Source organism: Ambystoma mexicanum, chromosome 4q (assembly GCF_040938575.1).
Source record: "Ambystoma mexicanum isolate Mex_15411 chromosome 4q, UKY_AmexF1_1, whole genome shotgun sequence".
NCBI lineage: Eukaryota > Metazoa > Chordata > Amphibia > Caudata > Ambystomatidae > Ambystoma > Ambystoma mexicanum.
In genome coordinates this window covers 58452784-58476351 of record NC_090928.1, presented here as the reverse complement: position 1 = coordinate 58476351, position 23568 = coordinate 58452784, and the positions used below count along the sequence as shown (strand labels likewise).

The following is a 23568-nucleotide window of genomic DNA, read 5'->3' as shown; positions in this document are numbered from 1 at the left end:
GTGGAGCTGGAGAAAGAGGGAGACTAATAAGATCAAGAGGGAGAAAGTTGAGGAAGAGAAAGAGTAAAGAGAACATTTGTAGTTGGTCATCAGAAAGGAGCTGGAAAATCCCTTGGAATATCCTAAAGAGACTTAGGGCCTGATTCATGGAACGTTTTCCTATGCGATTGCGCCATTATAAAACACTTCCATAAATCAGGTCATTATTTACAGAAAGACTGTGCCTATAGGTTATCCTCAACAGTTAAGCATCATAAACATATTACAGGTTACCTACCATTCATCAGTGGACATTGAGGAATTAAGGATGCCTGGGCTAGGATAGAGGCAGTACACAAATAGGTTGAGAGAGCCATGAAGACCGCCCTAGCAGGACTTACACTAGTCCTCCTGACATACTAACTGTTGAAATAACACTATGTTGACGAGGAGAGGAAATTACTGACGGGCCCATTGGTCAGTACTCACCCTCGAAAACTAGTAATGCATGATAGCTGCACCATGTGAGGACAGAGTGCAGGATTCACATACTCCAGCAAGCTTCAATAATCAGGACTCAGTAAATTGGCAAAGGGAAGTCCGTTTAATGATACATACATCAGCAGATGGAAATCAGCAGCATCACGAACACCTGCCTCACCCGACTTCCTCGAACTTTAGTCAAACAGCCTCTTTTATGGGCAAAATCCGTCATCATTGACGTCTAATTCTACAAAAAATCATCATGCAATACAATTGGTTGGGAAAGGTAACTTAAGTATAGGTGCTATATCTGTATATGGAAATAACGCAAGTGGATTGGATAACTCTTATCGGGTGGGCGTCTAAGCCCTTCCCTCTACAACACACGTGATTGACGTCACTACAAGTACAACCTCCCATTGGTTACAGTGTCTATAGGACCCTAGATTACCTGGTCCCTTGTGATTGGGCAAGTTACACCCCTAAACATAAATCTCCATTTTAATTAGCAGCATGCAGAGTAGACACCCAGGTGCCTAGTGTCCCAAGATTTACCCTTCCTCCCTTCCATCAATCTGTGTTTTAGGGCTATGTGTCAATTAGTTGGCTGGATATGGCCTTGGATCTGTAGTCTCTTATCAGGAAAAGTTATGGCACCCTCTGGTTGTGGATGACATCAGGCGGTGGTACATCTTCGCACCTGTCTGGTCATGTGCTGGTCCACCGTGAATCTGCTTCAGTTTCCAACCTTTTGTACATTTAATTCTGTGTGCGCTTGGCCACCTGCATGGGCCTCTCTTATCTTGACCTTCACGGGCGGGCTGGTATTCTCTGTAGTTGGAGTCTTGTGAGCTCATGCTCACCTCCCCTTCTCTGGTTGACCTCGATCTCCCCAGCATAAGCCTCTCTTTGTTGAGTTTCGATTCCGCTCCTTCTCTGGTCTTTGCTGGGTTTCTAAACCCGGCCTGTCAGGCCTTTGGCCGCCTGGGTACATTTCTGCTTTCACAAAATGGAATCGCACATGTACATTGTGCAGTATTGAGGTAGATATATGGTTGCCGCTTGCCGCTCTACTCTTCTACTAAGCATTGCAAGCAGTATCGATTTCTTAGCATCTTGCATTTCAAGCTTATTTACACACATTCAACAGGGCGGTTGCTTCCATCTTGTCTTATGGCACCATTCTCTTACGTCTTAGCAGTGTCTCTCCCCTGCATCCATTATCATTATCCTTGCAGTTACTAGTACTGGCATTCGTGCTTTCAGTAGCCAATTCTGTTTGTTCTCGGGGCTGCTTGGGCCCTTGCTTTATTTTCATTGGCCTTCCATTAAGGCTTTAGGGGTCTCCTCGTGGACCGTGTGCAGGTATTCCTCATTTCGTATCAGTGGCTGGTATGGCTGTCTGATAGGGTATCGTGCTGCCCAGGGTTGTCGCGTTATGGCTGCTTCAACCGGTATTGATCTCCTTACGCACAAGGGGCAGAGTCCCAGTGTGGCTCTCTGTTGGTTCATTTGCTACTCATACATCACGTACCATGGCGAGTACCTTACTGGCAACTCGCAATGGGGGGCAGGGGTGCAGGTCATATCTGGGACCTCTTCTACAACTACAAAATGAAAAGTCCTTTACTCTAGTCGGTCTGTCTGTAAGCCCATCTGTGAACATGGTGGTCAAGGAACAGAGACTTGAACACATCAAGGCTGGGTTCACCTCCCTCTCTTGGTTAGCTGTCCATGGCAGCCCAGGCCATGCTTCATTGATCTGGATTTACGGAGAAGCCAGGCCTCCTCTCTGCTAGTTCAGAGAGGGGTGCCCAGATAATTATTTCCTGGGTCCCCAGAGATAGGCTACCCATGGGCTTACTCTAGCAAGAGGAACACACTGTCGCCAGCCCTAACTAAAAACTGTTTCGGTGGTCACTCTCGGGGTCCACTCTCAGGGCTGAAGTCACAAATTCCAGTCGCTCGAACTCTCCATGCCTGCCACCTTCTAATCTGCCTGGTTTTGCAGTGGGATAAATATCCATTCTGAGCTGGCAAACAGAAAGCCCAGTGGAACACTGAGAGCCTGTCCAACATAATGCACATTTAAAGTAGCACTGCTGTTCACAAGTCGTGCTCGCATAATGAAAGCTATTTATCATGTACGACCTTCCAAATTGCATACTAGTAACTCCCAAAGCGATGTTGTATGTGCATTTCAATTTGTGTGGCTTGAACCTAGACGAGGTGAAGGGTACAGAGTACATGCCAATCGTAATGAAGGAGCACACAATACAACTGCAATGCTTTTAAACAGCTCCCTTTTCCAGTTCCATCTGTCACCATACTTGGTCATTTAAATTAAGAGCTCTGCCTGTTATGCTCCCTTCACTTAGTAGAATATACCTCTCTAAGTAAAAGCAATAAGCAAGATGACGTCAACAGTACACAGGACAAGACCTTTGCTTGAATGCTTAGAGGCATTCTGTCGATGCTATTTATAGAGTTCTTAGCAACAGGAAGATATTTTCACCCAAACATAATACTGAATTGCCTATTAACCACAAATTGGATGAATAGAAATCATGGTAACACAACACATGAATACTCCCTGAATGCTTCTGAAAACCATGTAGGAAACATGTTGAGTGCTATTAGTGCGTGTTCCGTATTTACCGTATATATCTCTGCTCTGCATCCACAACCCTGCACATTATTGAAGATGCATAAACTCTCCTTCCATTGGAGTACTCCAATTGTTGTGAGGTAGGGGAAGCATGCCTCTCTTCTGTCCCTCTTCCTTAATGTGTGTGATGCTTTGGTGCCTCTACTGTCCTTATCAGGAGACTCATTAGGAGCATGGCATGATACTATTAGAGCGGTGGTGCACCATTTATCTCCTTGTTCGGCACAAACATGCCAGGTTTTTAGGACATCTGTCATGCATGTTCATGACATAAATGTGCAGCCAAAGGATCCAAATGTCGTGCACTGGATCCATGCACCCCTAGTTGGGGCTCTGTAGGGGGGGGCGCGCCTCACCTATTTCCTGGCGCAGGTACCCGCAGTGGCGCCTGTTGGAACGCTATGTGGGCCTTTCCTGTGCCTCGATTGGTATTCCTCTGAGTCCATGCTCCATCCCCTTGGGTACCACCATCTTGCTGACGACCGTAGGCATGGTTTGAGGTATCCCGGTGTTGATGGGACTATGCCTATCGGAGCCTCGTTCCTGCTCCACCTCCATAAAACACTAACCAGACAGAGCTTGGTGCGCTTCAACAGCTCTTGTTGTGCACGCTCCTTCTCAGTTCTGCTTTTCCTCTGAGACCAGCCTGAAGAGTTATGCTGTCCACCCTGCTTTTCCTTCTCTTTGTTCTTGCCACGTAGCTCCCTTGGGGTCTGGTCCTTCTGCTTGCTTGGATCCTCTCACTTTATTTGTAGCCTGTTTTTGTGCGGCTATCTCTTGTCTTCCTGGAAGCTCCTTTTCAGTTACTCCTCTGTAGCCCTGATCTCCATCTATGTTGGTCAGCAGTCCTTCCAACTAACATTGAATCCTTGGCAACTCAGGCAGCGATACTCCAGTCCAGTGCCTTGCACCACATAAATCTGGGGTAGCATCCTGTGCTGCAGTGAGACCAGTTAATCTCCCCTCCATGTCTTCCAGTTCACAGTAGGGTTTCTGGACTGCATTTCTGCTATACCGTATTCCCTACTAGACGCCCAACTACAGGGCTGTGGCTTTGAACCCACCTTTCCATGCCAATGATAGTGTGTATGAGGCGTCAACATTCTGGGCTGCTTGACACGAAAAAGGAACTAATTTCTACATTCAGTGGTTAGCATCAAAAACCTGTTGTCTAATGCAGTGGGTCCCAACGTTGGCCATCGAACCTCCAACCCTACCAATTGAACCATTTAGGGCAGGCGAGGAAAGCGTGGTGATTTCTATCAAAAGGGAAGAAACACAGTTCCTTTAAGGATTCATTGCCCCTGCCCCAGGTTGCATGGTAGCCTAGTTTGGTTAAACGTCTGTGGTACAAATCCTGGGTTGTTTTCAAACAAGAACATGTGTTGTATGGCTAAAAGTTCTGCAGTTGCTGTGGATTCACAAATAAATATATGAGATCATAATTCAATGTAAATGGACTCATTGAACACAAATGCCAATCAACAACTACATTTTGATTCAGTCCTATGGTTGTGTTAAAATGTAGGGAGCATAGTACAAGGTGTGCTTCTCACTGACTTCAGTAGTCACTGGATCTTATACTTCCTTCCCCAACCTACACCGTTCTAGTTCCCAATCTTAAAATCCACGAGACAATATGCCGACGAGCCAGCTCATTTGAATGACTTTGAAAGGTACATCAGTTTTGAGTCATGATCTGTGGTGCCCACAGTGCCTGTGATGCTTCCAAGATCCACGTAACATTTGAACGAAGGTGGTCTTTATAGATGTGTATTTTCCCACCGGGAGGCACAATAAGGCCCTCAGTAATGGAGTTCTGTAAGTTTACAAACTATAGCGTACAAATTTAATGACGCATAAATGCAGCGGAATGTTAAAATCTGGGTGGCAGTATTTCCTTGTTCTTACTGAAAAATGTTGAAGCCAGTGCCGCTATATTCTGGGAGATCTGATTATTGCCACATTTCCCCGCTTTGCCCTAGGACCGGTCTGTCACCTTAAAAGCTTCCAGATGCCACCCCCTGACTTTATTCTCAGAGAAGAATGTACAGAAAAATGTACTCTTACCTTAATCACAACTTGTTCTTGTAGAATATGACAGAACACATTGTATGTCATCGTGGCGCTGTCAATGCTACCTATTACTATTACCCATCTCAAATTGACTGCAGCGGAGACATGATCCCCTGTGCTAACTTAACCTATTTCAGCTTCCCCATCCAGCATAACTCAGAATATAATTAGGTTTTGGCATAAGGAAACCGTTTTCTCTTAAATCACTGTATGGGTGACCTTTACAATAATTAAAGTTGTTATGAAGTAGCATGTTTTACGATAACTTTGGTTTTCCAATTATATGTACTTGATTCACGCACCAAGGCTCCTGGGTGGCCTTCTGAAAGTTCACCTGCTTAAGCATGTATATCTCCCTCCAGTGTATCAGAATCAGCTTCTTAATGGATTATACTGCTTGACTGCCTGTTTTATTTGTGTTTCCCCTGTGAAGTTGCCGAGGCTGATGCTACAGTGAAGAACCTAGAGGATGAAGCCGACCGCTTACTGGATAAATTGAGGCCCATCAAGGAGCTTCAGGCCAACCTTGGCAGAAACATTTCCCAGATCAAGGAGCTGATAAACCAGGCACGGAAGCAAGCCAATTCTGTAAGTCACTCGTCCCCTCGATTCTGAATTGTGGTTGGCAAGAAAAACTTCAGAGTGCAGTCGCAACACATTCTGATGTGCTAATGGCTTCCAATTTGCATCAAATAAATATGCATTGAATGCATGTTTTTAAAGGGTGAAGGGTTAATTTTTTGGGGGTGGGTTTTAAAGGGTAAACAACAGGGGCTTGGATAGGGACCTCCCCAATAAAAAAAAGAGAAAGAAAAAAGAATGCATTTGATGCACATTTTTTTGATACAAAAATTCGATGGAAATGTCCCTCGATGCAAAAAATCGATGGAAAGACCATAAACCTGCTCGTACCACTTAGTCATGAATGATTCAGGAAATAAAAAAATAAGCTGAAGGGTACTGCAGTTTTAAAATGCAGTATACACCAGTGGAATAGTTTTAATTAAGCATTATTGTGCAGAGCACCGGGCAATACAGCATGTTATGGGCCAGAGCGAAGTGAGGGCACAAAAAGAAGTCCATGAGCGCCAAACGTCCTCTTTCCCAGCAGCTCTGAGCACAAAGTTATTAGCACACGGAGATCTAATAGTAAGGCAGTTTGGGGGAGGGAGGTGTCAAAGTAATTTGACCCTGTGTATGCCAAAAACGTGAGCGTTGGTAATTCACAGCCAGTGAGTAGGTACAATTAAGTGAGCCCTTCCTCTGGGGCACCACAGGTTCCCCCCCACAAACACTGCTGGGCAACAGTCACACCCCACATCAAACACCTCTGACTGCTGCAGACTCTGTAGCAGGGGCGTTGCTAGGGGGGGGCTAAGGGGGCTGTAGCCCCTGATCTTTTGGTTGTAGCCCCGGATAGAATCTCAGGAGCTACAGCCAAAAGACTAGCTAGCCCCCAGTCCCAACAGTTCCGACTTCAGTTTAGCCCCGGGTCTTTTCCAGACCTAGCAACTCCCCTGCTCTGTAGCTTTCTTGCGTCGAACAGCCTGCTTACTAGGCCCAGCGGGTTGCAAAGATAAGTAAGCCCTTCCTCTAGAACCCCTGAACCCCACCCCCCCAACATTTCGTTGCGCACACCAAGCAGCTCCCACCCTCTCCTTACCAGGGTGACCTGGCCTCGAAAGGTCCAGAAAAGGACGTGGAATAAAGTAACCCATTCAAACCCAACAGAGTCCACCCCAATGCCTGCAAATTAAGTACGTTGTTTCAGACTGGTGTCAAATCTTGGCTTCACCTCATAACTAAATTGAGTGATCACGGGCAAAACATTTTCTCTGTGTGCTTTAACCATCTAAATGATTACTCCCTAATAATGGGACACTTCACACTGTACAATATTTTTAAAAACACCTACGACATTGCTCCATTTATAACAGGAATTTGATGTTCAATAATTGGTATTACCAGGACAACTTCTACAGGTGGTGGGCAGCACAATACTGCTTTAATCCAGGTCCACCCTACAGCACAACTACCTCAACATCCCCCTAACAAACATCATTGATGAGCAGAATGAAAAGAAAGAAAGCTGCTGCGTTCCTACATCAAAAGTCATTTTTCTGTTTTTTTGCTGATTCTTTTCCTCGTAAAAAAAAACATCGAAAAACATAGGGGGTGTTGGCAAAGGAATATAAGGGGTGAGGGATAAAGTGAAATTAATAGGGGAGTTCGGTGTGTGGGGCTAAAAAGAAAAAAAACAGATTTTCGATGGGCTTTTCTAGAAAACAAATCGAAAAATGAACATTGAACCAAAAGAAATGGGGACAACAGAGTGATCAAACAATGGACACATTTGTAATGATGAACTATTAGGAGAAAATTAGGCTTCATATGTGAGGGAAAAGGCTTAGCAACAGGACAAGGTAAGGGAGGGAAGGCTGAAAGAGGGGTGGGCGGCACACTGGAGTAAGAGGAAGGAATGGAAAAAGGAGGGAAATGATTGCGGGATTAGATGTCTCATTACTGCTTATAGTTGAGCCATTGTCATGTAAAATCAGTTACAATTTAGCAAATGGACGGGGCACATCATCAGAGGGAGAGAGGGGGGGAGTGCATTAGCTTGACAAGACACAATAGAAGGCGAAGAGGAGGCAGGTGCTACGCAACGGCAATGACGCAGACATTTGTGATGAGGCCTGGCTGCACAGATGACGGTCACAGACATGATCGCACAGCATTCTTGGCTGCCAACTGACAAAATGAGTGACGCATGGGGCGCAAATGCTGCGGTTCCTTACTCAATCCATCCCCAACAGGAATTTTGTCCATCATATAGCCAAAGTATTTTTTTTGTTGGGAGGTGTAACAGAGTCATGTGTATGACTCTGTTAATAGAAAGAGGAGAGATTTTAGGGGGATGTCAGTCCCCAGCTCTACAGGATGTCTGGAGACGCATATGACCATTTGTGCCCTTTCCGCAGAGCCAATATTTTAATTTTTTTTAATTTTTGCTTAGCGCTTGCCTTACCCAGAGTGTCTCGGAGCGTCTTACATGGTTCAAAGTTTGAAAAGGTGGGAGTTGAAAAAAGAAGGTATAAAGTGTTTTCTGGAAAGGATAGGAAGGACAGCATGTTGGTCATGCTGGACCGGTCAGCAGCCTTCGACACAGTTGATTATGATATTATTTCAAGATTATAATCAGTGGCACACATGTCTAATAATACCTTGAAATGGTTTCTCTCCTTTTTAATCCATTGTTCTCAGCAGGTCAAGCTTGGTAGTGGATCAGACATATCCAAACCTTAATATTTTTGCCAGCCCGCTTCTAAACATCTTAGATCAATTTGACCTACAATACCACTCCTATGCCGACGACACACAGATCTAGGATCGGTGTTAGGCTTAACAAACCGGCAGAAGCACTTGATCGAGTGTTACTTTGTGCAGGCAGAATCCAGAATTGGATATTGGAGAACAAATTGCAACTGAATCCCTCTCAAACAGAGATGATCATATTTGTTTCAAATAAGAAATGTGCACAATTGGCGCAGACTATTCCCTGCCCTGCTATTTTTGGGGTACCCACAAATTTCGCACCAAAAGTCAAAAACCTAGGTTGTATTTGGCAATCGGATTTGAGGTGCAATCTACATGTTAATCAGGTTGTCGAATCAGTATATGGCCAACTTAAGTTGTCAAAGCCCCTTCTGCCTTTGATTGCTGAAAACGACTATCGAACAGTTGTGGGAGCGCTGGCTAATTCAAGACTAGACTATTGCAATGCCCTTTTATGGGCATCCCAAAGTACCAACTACAGAGACTCCAGGTTGCCCAGAACTCTGCTGTCTGGTTGATCTTTTCACTATCTAGGAATTCCCCCATTTCACAATTCCGCAGGGATCTCCACTGCCTTCCAGTGCAGCAGAGGGTTCTTTTTAAGACCATCTGTTTGATTTGTAAGTGTATCCACAGTTTGGCACCTTCCTACTTATCCTCAAAAATTGTGACTTACTGCCCTAACCAATCTCTTCGATCATCTGGGAAGCATCTGATGGTGGTCCCTGCATCCATGTCAGTTACCTGGGGAAACAGGCGGTTCTCCAACATTGGACCACATATCTGGAATTCGCTGCCACCTGACTTGCACAGCATTGATGCTTTATCTCGCTGTATAAAAGAAAAAAGCAACATTCTCTATTTTTTTTCACATCCGCCCTTTGCAGACTCTGCTTGAAACCATGTGATATGCCCTTTATAAATGCACAAAAACAAATCAAGATGAGGCTAGACAAGTGATAGCCGTGGCAGAGACAATACCCATCAGCCTCTGTCCTGCCCAGGTCACTTTCTGTTTTTCAAGAGAACATTATGTCCAGTAATCACCTGAGCCCTTGGAAGCCTGGCAGGAGTTACAAATCCAGGGAAGCAATAGCAGGAGTAGGGGAACTCAAATTAACCCTACCAGAATGTACCTGGGCACAACCGACAAGCCAGTCTCAGAGCCTGGGGAAATGGCCTTGGGTTTCATCTTCCTAAACTAAAGGAGACAACAAACATTCTCCCTAAGAACCGCAGATGGATTACCATGGAGATGGCTAGAGATTGCAGGGAATCAGAGGCGACCCAGAAACACTCTCCAAACCCTATTTACATAGAGCTTTTTCCACAGCAGAAAACAACTCTGGTACACATTATCCCTCTGACCACATGGTTGCCTACAGGAGAATGAAGTCTGAAAAGAGTGTGTGAATATATGGCTTCTTAAAAACTTCCAGGGGGAGTCCCTGCCCCCAGGGGAGTAGCTTGGGTAGAGATTGGCCAAGGGCATAGCCAACCTAGAGAGCCAATTAGAGCCAAAGTAAACTCTTGAAGAGGAAAGGCTGGACTATAAAAGGCCAGCAGCTATAATAGAGAATAAACAATGTTCTGGTGGGTCGGGAGCAAAAGAGGTAGACCAAGAGACGAGCAAGGAGGGTTTTGCAGGTGGAGGAGGAGTTCAAATGCCTTGAGAGTTTTAAGCTAAGGTGTTTCGTCTGAGAGGGTAGTACTAATTGGGTTGTGTGTGCAAGAGTGAGACAGATGGAAGAGAGTTTTGTAGAAAGAGATAGAAAAAGAGGAGGAGGTTTGAGAGGAGTTGTGAGAGTGGTTGTGTGCAATGGTGTGTATGCAAGTGAGTTTCAGACAGATGGACGTGAGAGGCCGGTAGGCAGAGGAGAATAAATGCAGAAGTAGTGTTGGAAGTGGAAAAGCAAAAGGGAGTTTGAGGGTGGAGACAGGTGAGGAGAGAGTTAGGGGTGTGAGGTAAGACCTGGAAGCAGAGTATAGGGTGTGTTTAAAAAAACCCAAGACAAATATATCCAGTTGTTGTTTTAAGTTACATTACTCTTTTGATCTAAACTGTACTGTTCGCCAAAAAACCTTGTTTAAAGTCGAATCTTTTATATGAGCTTAGTGTTGATCTCTCTTGGCTCCGTGACACAGAAGAATTTACTTTGAGTCTCTTTATAGCATTCACAGAACCTATGGAGGAAAACACCCAACATGACTCAATAAGAATCGAAAAAAATATATTTAATCTAGAAACCTCACATCTGCAAGTGCATTGAAGCTCTCCACGGCCCACTCCAAGGAAAATAAAATTATTCTGGAGAAATGTGCATGTGGCTCAAATGGTCATACTACCAGAATACCTCACCCCGAGAAGTGGAGAAAAAAACCTTAGAATTTCCATTTTCAAACAAGTTTTTGATTAATTGCCCCCTTTTCTTACTTTTCCCATTTTGCAAGAAATTGAGGGCAGGCTCCTAAATGGATGATCCCCTAGGGACATTATCAACTATATTAAGTTCCTGAAAACTTCAAATAATCAATGAAATGCAGTAGCCCTTTCATCTTCTGTAGGTTCTCAACTAGCTTAAGTCTCCAACACCTCTACACCTCTTGATCCTAGTGTCCGCCTCATGTTGATCAGTTGGCCCTCTGGAGTCATGGCATTTTGCCTAGGTCTTGTACAGGCCCAGCCCTGCTTGGCCATTGACGTCCTGGTCTCAATATAGGCAAGGATGCTGGCCAAGGATGCTAAAACACTCAGTGTATATCTGGATTCCACTCTCTCCCTTTCCAGACAAGTACATTATTCAGCCTCAGCAACCTCATACACCTCCAAACTTATAAATGCATGCAGACCATTCCTGTCCACTAACAGCTGCCACACTCTTTTCAGAGCATTAATGCTGTCCAAACTGGACTATTGTAATACTCTATATTTAGGTACCAGCCAGGGTCACTTAAACAAGTTACAAGTGCTTCAAATCAATGCCCTTAGATCTGCCTTGAACTTACCCCGCTCCAACCATATCTCACAAATCAGACGAAATATCAACTGGCTCCCTATACAAGATGGGATTACCTTCACAACGCTCATGATTACCCACAAATGTCTTTCTAATTCTCCCTTAAATATCTAGTTGATAAATTCTCCAGAAAGCTCTTCTCTAGACCCACCAGAGCCAAGTACCTACACTGCCTGAACATCCCTAAATTTAAGATATATATAGCCGGCGGGTCCAGCTTCCCTGTGCTAGCAGCCAAGACTTGGAATTCCCTATCCCCAGCTCTTAGAGCGGAACCATCATTTCTACTATTCAGAAACAAAGTAAAATCCTGGCTCTTCACCTTGCTCCTCATTCTGTACATAGAGAATCTGACTACATTGTGTAAATGGTTCCCTCGCCTAGATAGTCAACACTAGACAGTGAATCCATTATACCATGGCCCATTACACTGTACATAGCTGTTTATATCATTCTTTCGTCAAGGTTAACTCGTGCGATTTGATCTGTAACACAAGTCACCTTTTTACACTCCGCATTGCACTTTGTCCATCATAAGTTGTGTTCACCTGTCCTGGTATTGTCTCTACCAGTCTGTAACATTTGTTGTGTCATTCAAGTGAAAGCACCCAGATACCTACGGGTTTGGTGCGCAATGTAAGCAAATAAACTAAACTAATACAGTGAATTCCTCAGACCCCTAAGCCTTTTGCTGCTGCCTAGCTGCACAGTTAATGTGCACTTATTCCCCTACATCACTCCCTTATCACTTAACTAATCTGGAATGTACCAACTACTCTGATCGAATATCAAGTTTCTCCTCTGCCTCTTCCCCCTATCCTTGCCCCCAACCTCCTTACTTTGGGGTGCAGGAAGAAATACCCTGCCCTGTATTCTTGCTGCAGAAATGTGTGCTCAGGCTCCCTACAGCCGCCACATGCTTCTACCATATTTACTTATTGTCGGTTTATAAGGTGGCTTGTGTGAGGCGGAGTCCTCAGGCCACGCTTGTATGGTATCACAATGTTTGCTTTTGCAAAAAGTAGAATAAATTGTGTGCTTATGTGTGACTTGAGTAAAGCATAGAGAAGTGTTCTGGGGGCTATTTACAGTGGTGAAAATTGAAAAGGCAAGTCATTTGCATAGGCCCTCCCTACAACATCAAGCCAGGTGGAGTTCCACGTTGAACTAAACCTTCATTTGAAGGGTGCATGGTTAGTTGACGCTGAAAAGAAGGCCAGACTTCTTATCATTCTTGGAAAATGCTAGAAATGGCTTGGTGGCATGTTAATATTCACAGATCTCATCATACAGCTGCGCTGCAAAGGTCTTGTTGGCGCTCTGAACTATGTATTGCACATGAGGTTAATGCTCCTGCTGTGTGGTGCATCAACGAGGAAATGCGTCAGGCCTGCATGAATGCACACATACGTTTAATTTTCTGGACAACCTCCTAGATTCTTCATCAATTCTGTGCAGATGTGCGTACTGTCAAAGGCTCTTAATACAACATTTAAAATGTTCACTGAATGGCCTTTTTCAGTGAGCTACTTCTAAAAGACATTGGAGGCCTGTTTGGTTTATAGCAACAGTGAACCAGTGCTTGGGGAAAGGCTTAGGTGCATCATCTGACAGCCAGCACTCAGGAGGCATCCACCCAATGAGATCAAATGAGATGCAATCAGGAAAATAGCACATATCCACATCTAAAAACACTGATGAACAAGGGAAGCCCGGTGGCAGTTTAGAATTTGAGGTTAGCCAGTGTGTAGCCTCCAGCTTTTCTTAGATAATTATTTCTGCAACATTGTGAAATGTTATGGAAGGGAGAGTAAACAGGAACATGCCATGAATATGGTGGGGACTGTGAAAAAGCAGAAGGTGTCTCACCCGCTAGCCCCTGGGGATCTGTCATCCAGGTGACAGGACACATCCATTGCTTTTGGATCCAGTGCGGGAGGATCACCAGGATGAGGGGGTCTTCGGAGAGTGGGAGTGGGACACCGGATGGCGAGACACAGTATCCCCTTCCCTGTGATGCCTTTGCCCCATCCGATCAGGTGGGATGCTTAGGAATTTGACCCCCCCCTTTTCACAACACAAACCCTTTCAAATGGACAGCTCGCTATGTGAGAAAACAGACTAACACCCAAGCCATGCACCTGACATGTCCCAATGCAGTGGTCAGGCAGTTGCTGACCATTACACACACCTGACTTCAATTACACATCCCCACATGGATAAAAGGCGGAGCACAGGAGCACACTCTGAGCAAGGCAACACACAAGAGGAAGCAGCAATTGCAAGATGGCAGTTCAATAGAAGACGAAAGATGGCAAAACAGAAGGGGATTGCAAGGAGGGAAGTGCCCTTGATGTTTTCGATGAGGGACCGTTACTTTCAGGTCCCCTCGAGAATAGATAGCGTAAGACCAGGAAACAAGGCTGAAGAATCCTGCATTGTGTGTGGGAGGGAGAATCGCTTGCCGCTGTGGTACTGTACTTGGCTCCTACAACAAAGCAGCGCCTTTAACGTCAGCACAGCCGATGAGTTGGAGAAACAGATACCAGACCGGTCTGTGTTGAAGCCAAGTTTGCAAGCGGCAACATTGTACAGTGAACGCTGCAGTGAACAGTGTATGAAAAGTGTGTGATAATCAACTGGGATAAAATTGAACAACAGATGAATGATTGAACTTTAAATCCAAGATACGATACCTTAGACAGAGTGGTCCGGCACTGTGTGCGTGCTCATTCAAAACTCTCTGTAATGTATCCAACTGAAAGGTAGCAAAAGCAAAAGAGTAACAAAGAATTGTAAATCAAAGTGGTCCTGCAATGGGTCAAGCAAAATCCCATGCACAATCGAAAGTCTTCTATGTTAATAGTATAAAGAAAGTTGGTCCGAGCCTGTTGGAGAGCTGAGCTTTTGGTTAAAGCAAGTTGTGTCAAAGTTAAATTGAGATTGGTCTGAGACCAGCGGAGGGAGATCAGCTGAGAGCCTTTGTTAAAGCAAGTTGGGTCAAAGTTAAATTGAGATTACTCCGAGCCTGACGGAGGGAGACTAATTGAACATTGTGTTAAAGAGGATCTGAGCCCGGCTGAGGGAGATCCAAAGGGACTAGTGAATTGCCTTAGAAATCGAGTACTTGTGAACTCCTAAGAGGGAAAGAACGTATTGTTTTGCTTTTTCTTTCAGAGGGCCTAGTGCGACAAAGAGACTTGGGCACAGAAGGCCCATATACTAATGATTGAACTGTATCCTCGTGCTAGAAAAGCCAAAGACTGTGCTAAGCTTGAGTGTACCACCTTGTCCCGTGCTGAAAATATGCGGAAGGGAGACAAACGGCCTGAATATCCTGACATATCATTTTGTGAACATTTCTTTCTTTTCGTAAACACCGTTTCCCACACTATTTGTATTTAGAGGTAAGGATTGGCAATAGGTTTATTAGTATAGGCCATTTTATTTTGGCAAGATACCACTAGGACTGCGTTATTATCATTTGATGGTCGTAGCTTGCTCCCATCTGTAGATTTAGGATTAGATAGGCGTTTTTCAAACCCTTTTTGAAATATAATAAACACCCTTGAACTGTGGTCATTTGTATGTTTTACGGTTGATACTATGCCTTCCTTACTTACAAGACTTAACAACAGGAAAAGAAAGCCATCAGGTGATGCACTTTGCACTTTCCATCCTTGCCATGTCATGCTGAGTATGTAAAGATTTGGAGCAGGGGAAGAGCACCAGGCCTTTGCTTTTGTTATTGCGGGCAACACTAGTTGGAAGCATAGAAAGGGTGACATAAGGATGTAGTTGTCAAGAAAATAACCTTCATTTACACAACAAAAATGGAAGAAGGATTTTACAATAGCGATTTTTGAACAAAGAAAAGGTCTCTTTCAAAGTACTTTATTTGGGCTGGTCCTCACCCCACTCCATTGTCCAGTCGAGCACGTTGGCCCTTGTATTGAAGATTTTGGGGGGTTTTGAACCCACATGCACAAAGTCTGTGATAGGGGCCATCCGAGGACATCATGTCACAGGCTTAGCAAAGTCTTAAGTTATTTTCCAGAAGTCTGAGAAATAGGTGATAGAATTGGGGCACTCCTATTCGCAGACGATGCAGTTTGTTGAAATGTGTAAAACTAAATGCTTGCAGATACACTGCAATAGAAGTAAGGTTATGGTCTGTTGAGAAAACAGAAGATTTAAGAGGAAAGTTCACCTAGAAATCAGTGGGCACGAATTGGAAGATGTTGACGTTTAGGCCTACGTTTTACTGCACAATTTGTGTCGGGAGAGCATGTGAAAAAACAACATGACTATGACTAAATACATTGCTGCTGTTGCTAGGTTCGCACATGCAAATGGAAATCGGTCTATCAAGTCAGCCCCAATCACGTTTAAGATGAAGGCGAGGCAAGCCTCACTTTATTGTGGAGAACTCCGGGGACACTGTAATACCACCAAACTTACAATTTCTAAAAATACGTTGCTAAAAGGATTACTACGCCACTCAGATCCACTCATATAACAGGGAGCCTTGCATTGAGTATAAGAGCAGTTTCAGTACAACCAGTTAATCAAAATCTCTCCATCCTACCATTGGATGAAATTAACGTTTCGGCCGAATGTGTGCAAATATAAAAATGCAATGTGAAATGTTTTGGCAAATGAAGGGCGTACAAAACATTCATGACTTAAATTTGTAAAAAGTACTTTAAGTTAGGCCAATTCGAGGTCTGCCAAAAACATTACGGAAAACACAGATCAACAAGTGAAAGCAGCTTATCATGATTGGGACAAGGAGCAATATGGAAATCATCCCCACTTTGGGGGTGTACATGGCTGGCAACCGCCCACCAGCCTGAGCCTCGACAGGCCTGAGCAAAGCAAGGGCTACGGCTAAGGGGCGTTGAATGTCTTTTTTTCTCATGGGAAATGAACACTGCACATATTTCACAAGCCCAATCTCCCATGAAAAAGAAACAAACAAGATAGCCCCTACCATAGTAAATTGGGAGTGTCAGGACCGGTCTAGTGGGTAAGGAGGGAGGTGGGTGGAGGAGGGGTGCAGTTTGTCTTGGGAGTGTTGGGGGCATGGGGATCCAACAGAGAGGGGCTCCCTGTTGCCTCCCCACATTCAAGATGGCAGTACCCAGAGATGGACCTTGGGTGGCTGGGAAAATACAGGTGGTAAACTGGGCCTCATTAGGAGTTTGGCGGTCTGGATTTAACTCCAGGTTTGCTGGTGGAGTGGCCGTAATTACCTAAAACCAAGAGATTTGCCAGCAGATTACAAATAACGGTATTTCTGTTGGGTGGTATACTGCTGGATTTACCAATGGGATACCACCCAACTTGTAGTGAGGCCCACTGACGTATTTCCAACCAACTGATTGGCTGAGCACCCTTAGCCGGGTGGGAAAGTATGATCATGGGTATTGGAAGTAACCTCCTGAGAGCTTCCTAACCATAGCCTGGTGTTGTCTTTTGGTACAATTACCTTGATGAAATACAACCCTCATAGGAACGCACATTATTCATTACATTTCGGTTTGGTACATTGCCAATTGGCAAGCTTTTAAAATCATGGAACTCTGAATCTTCCGACATATGCTTATAATATAAAAAAGCTAAAGAAGCAATTGTGTATTTTATGTTCCTGGGCCCATCTTACGAAGACATGCACTGACAGAAATTGAAAACATGTCTAAATAGCTACCAAGTTCGGACTATAGCGGAGGCCGAGGAGCTCTGTAAAACCACCATTGAACTGAGGTGTAGTATATGCTGTGTCAAGGGTTTAGAAAACTGCCTGGAGGCGCAGGAATACTTTGCTTAGCTTCTACCTGGTAGGACCATGAATGTATAAAATGCGCCGATAACACAGAACTATTGCTGTAATTTAGTTAAGAGAGAATATATTATAACAAATAAGATGTACTTTTTAATTACATTTTAGTGTTTCTAAAGTTAACATTTTAGGAGTAAAGTCTATTTTCTATGTGGTTTCATGACTTATGTCGAAATAAACTTGAATGGTTGATTGACTAACCTGTTGATGCATTGAATGGAATTTGTAGGCGTTGGGATCTTACATACTGGTGTGTCTCTTCATGCATTACGTTGTATTTACAATTTCAATCATGACATATCATCATGTTTGTTGCAATGCCATCATCTTTCCTTGCAGTAAACTTAAACTGATGGGAACTCTCTGATCTTGTCTTCGCTCCACCTTCCTCAGCTACTCTATCCCCTCCATCAAGCTATCTTATTTCGACCACTTCCTGTGGCACATCTCCATTTCTGACCCCTTCCAATCACCCTTCCCTTTATCACAACCTCAAATGCAATTTCAAAACTGGATTTCATGCTCGCTGACTTGCTGAAGTCGGGTTTTCTCTCCAAGCCTGTGCTTCAGCCCATTCCATACAGGGGGACTTTGAGTATTGCAATTCGGCACTGATTTATTTCCTTTGAACATCATTATCCAGCTCGTTCCATCTCTAACTCTGGCCTTCAGTCCGCAGCCCTGGATTACCCACTGATCCAAAAGCTGAAGACAAGGGTGTTCCTCCACCTCCATCGTTGGCAGTATCCTTCAGACCATTTCGCCTTGCCACATGCAAGGAATCTCTCCTTGCTCATTCTTTTCTATACACTGATTAATATGATTACTGTATACCTCTTAACCTCGACTCTCGGCTGCCATCAAACCATCTGCATCCTACCAGACCATGCTGCCACACTCCTCAATGCGTCTTCTCCATCTCCTCTTCTATCTCTACTGGTGACTTTGATTTTAGAGGCAACATAGAGGGCAGAGACACCCTTGCTGCTCTTTCCCTCCATTTTGTTTACCCCCCATCACTCACCATCCTACCCTGTCACCTCCAAGCTGCCAACCCATCATGTGCCTAGAGTGAACATTTGCCCCTCTGACAAAAAAAGGCTCTAGCACCCCGTAACTGTTCTTTCTTGTCTTCATTTCAATCTTTCACTGACCTCTGATCCTTTTCCAGCCTGCCTCAAGGTGGTGAATGTCCAAACCATACTGAAAATAATCTACTGACCTCTGCAATCCAGCCATCCATCAGCCTGTTTCCCTTGGACTTCAAAGTTCTGCAAAATGTGGTATTCAACCATAGCTCAATCTACATGGAGGATAACCATCTTAGCGGCCCCCTCCATCCTGGACTCAGGAGTGAACACTCCACTGAAATGGAAACCATCAATACCTCAAACCTCCTTAGTACTGCTCACCAACTTCTGGATCTTTCTGCCCCCTTTGATACGGTCGACCATCCTTCTCTTCTCAATACACTCCACTTCCATATCTTCCAGGACGCATCCTTGGGAAGCCCTCACTGGGAAGGAGCGGTCTGAATGGTAGGGTGCAATAGACTCGAGTGCTGAGTCCTTCATGCCCTTCTCTTCACAAATGAGACTGCTTCAAATACCAAACTATTCACTGCTTTTGGTTTCGCCAATCATCTATTCACTGACAATGGCCAGAGCTTTTCCTCCTGCTCCCCTTTTACACTGGAGCTCCCCACTCGCATCTTCAACTGTCTTGTCTCTATCCGTCACTAGAGGGTTCTCTACTTCAGTTTTTGAAACGTTGAGCAATCGTCACCCTGGGATCCACCATCTTGCCCCATCCCACACTCCCGCTTTTCATTTGCACATAAACTCCTCAACCTATCGAACAAGCCTCTCCAGCCAGGATTTTGCTTTGATACAAACATTAAACACAAAGGGTTTATAAACCACATTACAACAGCACCCAGGCAAAATTCACAGATACATCGCTGCTCACTTTGCTACGATCCAACCTCCATTCTGGTCGTCAACAGACTGGACTGTTGCTCCAGGCTCCTCATAGGATTCCCCCTCTGCGCTGCTATGAATTGGACTCAACTTTGCAATCTGCACCCTCTGCAACCTCCCTTGCACCTCACCCACTGCTTTCAAATGGGCTGGCCCCTAATGCAGAACCAGCCTCTACCGAAACTCCTTCTAGTATTCAAATCTATCTTCTGAATTCGCCCCTCCCCCCACCCAACAAGCCAACTGTCTGTACAGCTACTGGCTTGTTCCCATCCTGCAATATCAAGCCCTCCTCAGGGCCTTATTCACAGAAGTGTTTTATAATGGAGCAATCCCATTGGAAAAAGCTCTGTGAATCAGGCCCTCAGTGTCTATGTGTTTATTTTCTGTGGTGAGTTCCCGTCAATGGTGGGGACCAAAGAAAGTGAAGGAGCGGAAGCAGGAGACCACACAGGGTGGCCAGGAAACACAGTCTTTAAGACAACCCAAAAGCATCTCCTATCCCTCAAAGGAGTTCCTGAAACCGAGAGTATTATAACCCACCGTCCCTGCGGTCATCTTCCCAGCTCCTGACTGTATTTAAGTGTTAATTACCACTGTACATAACTGAACCATTAGGGCCTCCATTTACGTGAAGTAAAACAAAAAACACTGTTGGTGTGTACTGTCACAATTTCCGATTCTCGCTCCCCCATATAACGCCCCACCTCCATTCTATTACATTACTATGGACAAGCAAGCGCCTGAAAACGGGATTGCTCCAACTGCTGCAACTTCTCCTGTGAGAGTTTCTGTAACCGGTCCTCAAATGAAGACAAAAAGACATTCACCCGAACTCTATCACTAAAACTCCACAGTTTGTAGTGCAGACAGCAAAGTGGGCGCCCCCAAGCAATCGGTATATTTTCCCACACACATTTCTCATTGATTTTCTTGAAATTAACTTATCAGATCTTACACACATTCTACTCGAACCCTAAAAGATTTTAAAAGAATTTGGTAAGTATTTGGTTGCCATATACGTTGTTAAAACATTCGTATTACTGTTCTCAAAACCCCACTAGTTTCTCGCAAGTTCTTCTGAGCTACTTATCACAATCTTATAAAGCATTTGTTGTGTATGGGTTGTTTAACACTTCTTAATCACTTATACACAGGAACTACCCCTGGTTTCACTGCATGCAAAATGTTATACAGTAGTCAGTTACTCAGCAATACACTGTTATACATTAATACATAATGGATGCGTAACGAATGCATAACTCATGCAGCATATTATAAAGCGGCAGTGATTTTTCATATATGGACTGCCCCGTGCTTATGGTTAAAGGGAGCTGCCACTCGGCTGTCCTCTTAGAGGGCCGAGGGTGATCGGTGCTTTATTTGGAATATATTTCTCGATGAAGAGTGCTGCATATATGCATGTTATAGCTTTGTCCCACGTGACCTGGCAAAATGTACATGGTTGGAAGATTAGGTCTGGAAAGATTAACGCCTTCTAAGATTAAAATCATTCTTGAAATATATACAAGGGAGAAGAGGGGACTCATTGGATTAACTTTTCCTGGAAAGTAATAACCGCTGCCTCGTTGAGACCTCTCCGAGTCCCAGGAAATTTAAGTGGAGGCCCCAGCCTGTATGAAAAGCCAACGAACAACCCCCCTTCGTCCACCTCCCGCACAGCTCCTGTCACGCCTTCCTGGGAGTGTGTGAGTCCCCAGGGATGGCCGCCCTTTTCCCTTTCACTCTACTGGAGAATGAGGCGGCGCATTCATAATTGGTTTAATGGCTGGCACTTCTAAAGGGCACAACCGCCCGGGGCACGTGCAGCCCCGTGCAAGTCACGTTCTAATTTGCAAGATGGCGCAGGCTCTGCGCAGCTGTAGAGTTCATGCAGAGCTTTGAAAGTTGTTTTTATGAAACACGGTCTTGGAAGCGGCAACCAGGCTGTGCAGTGCTGAACTGCAGTTCATTAATATATCACAGGGGAGAGGGGCTGAAAAAAGAGCAGGGAGAAACGCTGGCTCTCGCTTCCAAGGACCTTTAAGGTGGATACGAGAGCGTCTTGCAGTTCCGAGACAAAGGTGGGCACTCTTCTGCCATCCATCAGTTAGACGCAAGAACATCAAATGCCATCTGCGCACAGGCCCTGCTTGGCGCTGTTTCACAGCACACTCTGCTTAGCTGGAGATAAATTTATAAGACATAAAAGAGGAACGAGATCTTCAAAGTGCGAGGCATCTTTTTTAGTGCAGCAAGAGTCATGTGATTGATCAACAGTTGGATGCGGCTAAAGTCGGAGGGAAAGAATCGCCCGTTCTCTTTGTGAAGCAGTGACAGACATCACACTCCTTCCGTCACAGCGGCATCATAACCACTGCATTTTTCCATTTAGCCTTTCTTGCCAATTATTCCTTTGCGCATGCCCCCAGCTGCACCGTACTACTTCTCAACAATCAATTGGCATGACACAGTATTTCATATGGCAAAACTGCGGCCAAGTTTATTTCCATAACAACAGAATTATTGTACACATTTTGTGAACTTCAGTCTGCAAGTGTGGCGCTTGCTCCGTGCCGGATTTCCCTTGCTTCCCCCTATACTTTTGTATAGTAGGCCCCCAACTCCCCTGACCCTTTGTACCTGAGCCTATCCTGCCCGTGCGGTGTCGTGGTTGGGAAGAGCGCCATTTTTTGGGGGAAGCTGAGCCTTATTCGTTACCACCAGACGCCCCCGCCGTTTAGGCCCCCAAGAGGCGATGGTCCGGAAGAGCGAAGACCCATTCCGGTTTCCTTCTGGCTAATCCGGAGTCTATCATTTGTGCTTGGTTGCCCAAACACCGCCAACACCGCCGCACATCCTCCTGACCGTCCTGCGACAGCGACGTCCAGGTGTCACCCTCCTTACCTGCCCTTTCATGGGTGGGTGGGTGGAAAACGAAATCCTTCTGCCACGGCGTGTCCGCAGGGTCCGACTGCAGGAGCGAGATGTTTCTGCAGTCGCCCTGCTGCTTATAAGGCGGCTCGCCCCGCCCCTTCCTTTGTTTAGCCCTTTGCGGGCTTTTGGGTTGTTTTGGCGCCTTGGCGCCGTTCCGCCCCTTGCCCTCCCCTTTCCCAGGGGGAGGGTAACAGGTTGTAGGCGACATGACACAGCAGCGGTTAAAATGCTGCCTCCTCCATTTGTTTTTGTTCTTTTCCGTCGTCAGCGACATAACCACTGCATTTGTCCATTTAGCCTTTCTTGCCAATTATTCCTTTGCGCATGCCCGCAGCTGCACCTTACTACTTCTCAACAATCAATTGTCATGACACAGTATTTCATATGGCAAACTTGGCGGCAGTTTTATTTCCATAACAACAGAATTATTGTACACATTTTGTGAACTTCAGTCTGCAAGTGTGGCGCTTGCTCCGTGCCGGATTTCCCTTGCTTCCCCCTATACTTTTGTATAGTAGGCCCTCAACTCCCCTGACTCTTTGTAAATGAGCCTATCCTGCCCGTGCAGGTGGCTCGTGGGTGGGGAGAGCGCTGTTTTTTGGGGGAAGCTGAGCCTTATTCGTTACCACCGGACACCCCCACCGTTTAGGCCCCCAAGAGGCGCTGGTCCGGAAGAGCGAAGACCCATTCCGGTTTCCTTCTGGCTCATCCGGAGTCTATCATTTGTGCTTGGTTGCCCAAACACTGCCACGCCACTAAGTGGGTTCCCGCCCACTGTGGCTCCCCTTCCTCTTGTCCCCTTTTACAACTCCAGCAATTTGGTACATATGTTCCAGAAAAATAGTTCCATTCCCCTTGCAGATAGGTGCACCCCATCATTCAGAAAGAATTTGTGAGTTTCCCGTTGATCAAGCCATGCCTGATTTGATGGAAGCCGCTGTCTTAACCAGGCCCCTACCACCTTTCCATCTTGCTCCACCTTAACCAGGGTGGGCCTGCTCCGGGACACTTCTGCCCCTACCACCTTTCCATCTTGCTCCACCTTAACCAGGGCGGGCCTGCTCCGGGACACTCCTGCCCCTTCTACCTTTCCATCTCACTCTGCCTTAACCAGGGCGGGCCTGCTCCGGGACACTCTGCCCCTGCCACCTTTCTCCACTTTTAGCCAGGGCTGGCCTGCTCCGGGACACTTCTGCCCCTGCCACCTTTCCGTCCTGGTCTGCCTTAACCAGCGCGGGCCTGCTCCGGGAC

The 23568-nt window shown here is 45.4% G+C and overlaps 1 protein-coding gene across 7 annotated transcripts in view; it reads left to right on the top strand.

The window, feature by feature from the left end:
- The window catches only part of LAMA2 (laminin subunit alpha 2), a 3027572-nt gene that overhangs the window by 2598398 nt on the left and 405606 nt on the right, over positions 1 to 23568 (top strand). For all 7 annotated transcript variants that reach the window (XM_069607473.1, XM_069607470.1, XM_069607476.1 and 4 more), the window contains one exon: positions 5640 to 5794. In XM_069607473.1, the coding sequence (XP_069463574.1) occupies positions 5640 to 5794 (155 nt within the window). The remainder of the gene's footprint in view (positions 1 to 5639; positions 5795 to 23568) is intronic.